This window comes from Athene cunicularia, assembly GCF_003259725.1.
Source record: "Athene cunicularia isolate RWA chromosome 3 unlocalized genomic scaffold, athCun1 chr3_part1, whole genome shotgun sequence".
Taxonomy (NCBI): Eukaryota; Metazoa; Chordata; class Aves; order Strigiformes; family Strigidae; genus Athene; species Athene cunicularia.
The window spans coordinates 123,997,354-124,003,334 of NW_020799097.1; the positions used below are offsets into that span (position 1 = coordinate 123,997,354).

The 5,981-nt window shown below is 39.7% G+C and overlaps 1 protein-coding gene across 1 annotated transcript; it reads left to right on the top strand.

The window, feature by feature from the left end:
• Positions 1-675: 675 nt before the first annotated feature.
• On the top strand, positions 676-4,577 carry TMEM17 (transmembrane protein 17). Its single transcript, XM_026844697.1, has 5 exons — positions 676-708; positions 1,826-1,940; positions 3,016-3,119; positions 3,377-3,490; positions 3,904-4,577. The coding sequence occupies exons 1-5, from the start codon at positions 676-678 to the stop codon at positions 4,243-4,245; spliced, it is 708 nt and encodes a 235-aa protein (XP_026700498.1). The 3' UTR covers positions 4,246-4,577.
• The last annotated feature ends 1,404 nt before the right edge of the window (positions 4,578-5,981 follow it).

Genomic DNA, 5,981 nt, shown 5'->3' on the forward strand with positions numbered 1-5,981 from the left:
ATTTACATTATTATCTTCGCATAATACTATGAGGATGTCCTATAAGGGACAAAAGCTAACTAGAATAAAAAGGCTGCGTTGATCTTACAGCTGCTTTTAACTCAACAGTGACACAGACAAGTTTCCTTGAGGAAAAGAGATTCAGACAGAGCTTAATGAGAAAATACACCATAAACCAAAGATTATTCATATTCACCTGAAGTAGTAAAACAGCTCGGTCAAATATTCATCTTTATTTTATACCCCTCTCTCTGCAGCCATCAGCAAGCACCATCATGCCATTGGATTTATCCTGACAGAAGCAGAGCAGTCCTGCAACTGCTTTCCTTGGACCAGTATTTCATAATTACCTTTTCAGAAAAACCCAGACGCTGCCCTAAAAGACTAGGAAAAAAATCCCCTCCAGCTGATTAGAAAGGAACGACAACAGGAGCTGAGGGAAGACACTCGGGGCTGGCACACACCAGCATCTCTGAGGGAAAAGGATGCTGGTTTGGGCAGCTCTCACACACTGGGCTTACTGTCTACTGTGTTGTGAACAGCTTGGGGCGACCTGCCTGCTGGGCGCTGACCTTTTCATTTCCCAGGGATGACAGTCCGTCCCAATCAGGCAGGAAAACACCACACTTGCACAGTGACCGTGACCAGCAAAAATGTTCTCCTCCATGCACACGCATGGACATGACAGAAATAACCAGGAGCGCACTTGTAAGTGTGAGTGAGTGCACGCTGAGGCAGCAGTGACCTCTCTCAGACACAGAGCAGAAATAAACACACTTTTACATCATGCCAGCAATCATAAATTTCTGGGCTCAGCGTCTCTCCCAGAAAGCTCCACTACAACACTGCCTCCGGGGCAGAGGCACCGCTCCCCCTTCCCCAACACCGGGAGAGGCCTCGCCTCGCACCTCACCCCGTCCCGGACCCCCCCGAGGGAGCCAACGGCCCGACCCGCGGCTGGCGGGAACCCGCCGGCTTCATCATTTCTTAACTCCAGGAATAGCTTCTATTTTTAGTCATTTCTTTTCCATTTCCCATTATGAGAACTCCTGTGTGAATATCCAACCTACTGAAACCAATTGCAAGTGTACCAGTAACTTCTTCGGAGATCAGTATTTCAGAAGTCAACTTTACACATACATACCTTAGCAAGTTGCTCTAGCATCAAAGAATTTGCCATCACAATACTGTCTGGATTTTCCATTAATTTTAGCAGTCCCAGAAAATAAGCATTAGTTCAGTTTAGGGATAGATGAATTAGAATTGGCTTATGTTGCTAAACAGTCATCCAAAACAGTTTTAAAATTTGAGCAGAAGTTGCAAATCCAATACTATATAAACGAAACCTTTAACTTATCTAAAACATTGTCATCACAATTGGAATTAAAGCCCTTGGCTTCTGTTTTTAAGTAATATGGCCATGAACCATTACATTTTCATCTAATACATATAGAGCAGAAACATAACTACATCTAAGTGGATGGTCATGTTATTTTTAAAGATAGAACAGCGGCTTAGAATTGTATCTTGATGCCCTCCAGAGTTCTGGTGTTTAAGAGATTAATTTGTTAGTACAACAGGGTCAATTTTAGGAAGATGAAACTGCTTTTGAGGTACCTATAGATTTTCATTCCTTTGCAGATGTAAGGAAGTGTTGATGCTTAAAAATGGGGTTATTAAAAAAAAATATATATATATATATATATATATATATAGGTTGTCTTGCGTCTTCTATTTCAGTATTATACATCCCTGCCCCTCACACCCTACTACCCTTAAGGTGTGTCCCAGTTCCATTCCCAAATCCTCCTCCCTTCCCACCTAGTTAGTAGGTGAATACTTCTGCAGCTGGCATAAAGACTTCTTCTGGAACAGACTGTACCAGGCTGCTTGTGACTGGACTGGAAACAGGGATGCCAGACGAGATGGAACAAAGACAGGTATGAGTGGTTGGAAGATACGGAAAGAGAAGGCAGTGTCAGAAAAGAGGTGCTGGAAGTGAGACAGACTGTTTAGACTAATTTTCAGTCGAATATCACCATTGTGCCAGGGGCACAGGACTTGAATACAAATCATCAGATCCCAGTAAATACTTTCTAAACTTGCTCAGGTAGCACCAAGTGAAAATGTGCCTACAGACTTCATTTGAGGAAAACATCAGAAAGGGCACTGTTGGTATTTGAAGCAAAGCAGATGCAATGTCACTTAACTAGAATATGGTGATGAAACTTCATCCATCAAAATGAGTGATTCCCTTAGAATGCCCTTTTAAGCTTTCCTTTGTTTGAAGTCTAATCTTTAGGTCTGTTATAAAATCCTAAATACAGAATTTACCGTCTGTGTGTTAGAGTCCAATATTTGCTTGTCTTTACATTGTATGAATGCATTTTGTTCTCTCCAGTCTTTAAACGATAAGTTTTAGTTTGACACATATTTGAAATCATTAGCTCTTAAGAACTAAAAGAACTACTGGCTTCTTGCAGCATAGTTTCCATCCAAATGTTTAAATAAAGATTGAAAATGAAGAGTGGGCAATGCAAACCTGCTCTCTAGCAGTGAGTCTTTACTCAGGAGGGTCATCTACAAAATAATAATAATCCAGTATGTACTTATTTAAACTTTGACCATTCTCTTAGGAACAGCAATGAACCAACCACTAACTCTTTCTACAGCGTCAGTATACAGCGCTATTTGAGCTAAGCCTATCAGTTAAATATTGTGGACTAATCCATAAGTCACCAGATAATCAACAATCAGACACTCGAATATATGACTAAGTGATAAAAATTCTGTGTCCTATAGACTGAAAGTTGCATTAGATTCCAGGAAATGTTGTAACTCGAGATAGGGCAAGAAGTTTTCCTCTGGATATATAAAAATATTTTTCTTAATGTTTGAGTGGAAAAGTGTTAATGCCCTGCTGGAAGCTAAGATGGAGCAGTATCTTTCTCTCATATTTAAGGAAGGGAAGTATGGGACAAACTACAAGTGACAAAGACTTCTCTCTGTCTACAGATAATGAAATAGTTTCCAGTTTACCTCTGCAGATGTCCCTCTATTTCAATGTCTATTTTTTCCCATTTTGGTGGCTCAGCACAGTTATCATGCTCCATCTGAAGGTGAGTCCTGAAGGAAAGTGATGGTTTGCAAATGTAATATGTTTCTGATCAAGCACCTCCTAATACTGAGGTAGAGCTCACTGGAGTTACACATTGTTAGATTTATTTGGGAATTCCCTAAAACTGGAGGTTTAAGAGTATTTGAAAGCTAATACAACACTGTCAGCTTACGGTAGCATACAGTGTCTTGATTTATATCACAAACAACACATTATAAAACAGCACAGCAGAAACTTTTCCTCCCTTCTTCCCTCTAGTATCCAGTCTTGTCAGATTACTACAAGTTCATCCTGGTCACAGTCATGATCCTGGCCTCTCTAATAGAGGTCATTCGACTCTACCTGGGATACATGGGCAATCTGCAGGAGAAGGTATGCTACCGCATGTACAGATTAATTTGTTCTGAAGAGCTTTTTGGAGTTTAGTGTAAGTAAAGTGATTTAGCAGTTCATCTAAGATGTAAGTTGAGGATATGGTTATTTCTCTTGTTACAGTCTGTGTCTATTTCCCTTGGCATCAGCTTCCACTTAATTTGTGCATTCTAAGAAATTTTCCCTCAGAAGAGAGCCCTCTCGCTCCCTAAAACAGTTTTGTCAGGAAAAAAAAAAAAGTATGGTTAAAAACACAGTATATGGAAATACTAAGACACCCCACTTTGACATTTCACATTATGTGCTGGCTTTTGGAAGATTTAAAAAAAACCCAAAAAGTTTCTTCACAAGATTTTGGATTTTTTTCACCTCCAACTGCCAGTTTTTTAATAGGTGATGTCTCCCCATTATAGGTGCCTGAGCTAGCTGGGTTTTGGCTCCTGAGTCTCCTTCTGCAGTTGCCAACAATTCTCTTCCTGCTGTTTAATGAAGGCCTGAAAATTCAGCCACTGGAGCGAGCAGTCCATATCATCTTTGCCCTTTTCCTCACCTTCCAAGTCATTGCAGCCTTTGTCACCCTGAAAAGAATGGTGAACAAACTGGCAACTCACTTCCACCTTAATGAATTTGACCAGCTGGAGGAACATCCTGTGCCAAATTTTTACAGCCTGGGTAAAGAAGAGAGAGCAGTTTCCATGGCTGGTAGGGGCTCCCATGCTGGCTGGAGATCACACATGGAGGGCCTGAGAAGCTAACAGAGGTGGGCCTCATGTTGCTACAGCTTTGTTTCCATTTTGTTGGGTCATTCTTTCCCTTCCTACATCAGAGATGTTAAAAAATAGATCTTTCTTAAGAGCCAACATTAAACCTCAGAGATTGGAGCTCCACTCTGCAAGAAAAATCAAATTCAATTACATAACTGGCTTGAGTGGACGATTTGCGGACCATTACTGCATAGCGTACCAACAGAGCAGATTTGGTGGTTTTTTACACTTTATAAAATCATGGTATTTAAAAAAAACCCCACAAACAAAACAGAAGCCATTTGTCTTCACTATTTGCACAGAATTGATTTGTTTACAATAAATCTTTTATACATGTTTTTATTTGCGTTGATACCAGTTTTCTCTTTATTTTTCCAGATACATTGCATGTATTTAATGTCAGGTACCTTAGTTAACCCCAAACAAATAAGAAATTTTGAGGCCCATAAACAACAACGATAGAGTGAACAAAGACTACAGTTTCAGAGATGGCCATCCAGATAATTCCAGCACTAGGAATTCCTTACTAATAAACTAGGGATGGAATTTTAAAAGTATTCCTTTCTCAAAACTCCTACACTCATTTTTGGCTTAGGTAAGTTTTAACTATGAAGCCATTCAGACAGAGTGGTGCAATTTTCTCAGAGGATTCAATAAGTCATCAGTAACAAAATTATAGCCATTAAAAAAATTGGTTTGTGTCACTGAAAGGCAGAGCCTGTTTCTCACAAGCCAGGGCATACACCTAGATTTTTACATTCCTGTTATTTTTATTAAAGTCTAGATCTTCTCCAGTTTCAGTAGTGGCTAAAAGTTCACTTTTTCTGTCAAGGAGGGACAGGGATCATAAGTCAAAGTAAATTTTTGATATGAATCCTTTGAGTCTTCAGCAGGGCAAGAGCTTTGAGAGCTGGCACAAAAATCCAAACTGCTCAAAGGAACATAAAGAAGATGGGTCTAACATGAAAAAGGCAAGTATGCTTAAAGCTGCTGCATATTTAAAAGTTACAGAAAAATAACTCTATTATTATTTATATATTTTTAAATTATAGAAAAATAACTCTAACTGCCTCTAGTGAAAAGAAGGCATTAGCTTTGTTTTGTACTAAAATGGTTTGTTTTCTTTTTGATCCACGAGTGAATGATACAATTCTACCAAATTCCCTTTTCATTTTGTTATTATGAAGCATATATTATTGGAGCACATACCCCTTTGTTTTTAAACAAACTTACTGGCTTGAATTGACTTTTGAGCAGAAAAAGGATTTCTCTAAGAGCGTCTTTAAGAGGTAATATAAAACATTTAGAGCCTCGTATTCAGAGCCTGCAAGAGAGACTGAGGTTTAAGCAGAAGTTACATCATTTGAAAAACGCTTCTACAGCATTAGAAATTCCTTGTGAAAACATTCTTAACTGATGCAGTGGGAAAATAGCACATATTTTTGTGTCAACCACAACTACTCTTACTGGAGAATGCCAAGGTCAGGGCTGATGAGCTACAGGAGAAGCTTAGCAAGATCCATTAGGGTACAGGTAACAGCATAATGGGTCCTGACAGGCCAAACAGTAACATCCAATACCTCGGAGCCTGACTTCTGATTGTGAACTTTAAGTCGGGTGTCTTACTGCCTCAGTAGCCAGAGAGAGCTGCCTCTTCCTGCCCAGGTACGATGGCACTAATACAAAGGCTGCCATTCGTGGCCACGGGTGTCAGGCAGACCTCCAAG

Coding starts and splice junctions, on each gene's coding strand:
- TMEM17 (XM_026844697.1), top strand. CDS start 676: ATGGACATGACAGAAATAACCAGGAGCGCACTT. Junction 709..1,825: donor AAATAACCAGGAGCGCACTT/GTAAGTGTGAGT, acceptor CTTCCCACCTAG/TTAGTAGGTGAATACTTCTG. Junction 3,491..3,903: donor TGGGCAATCTGCAGGAGAAG/GTATGCTACCGC, acceptor TCCCCATTATAG/GTGCCTGAGCTAGCTGGGTT.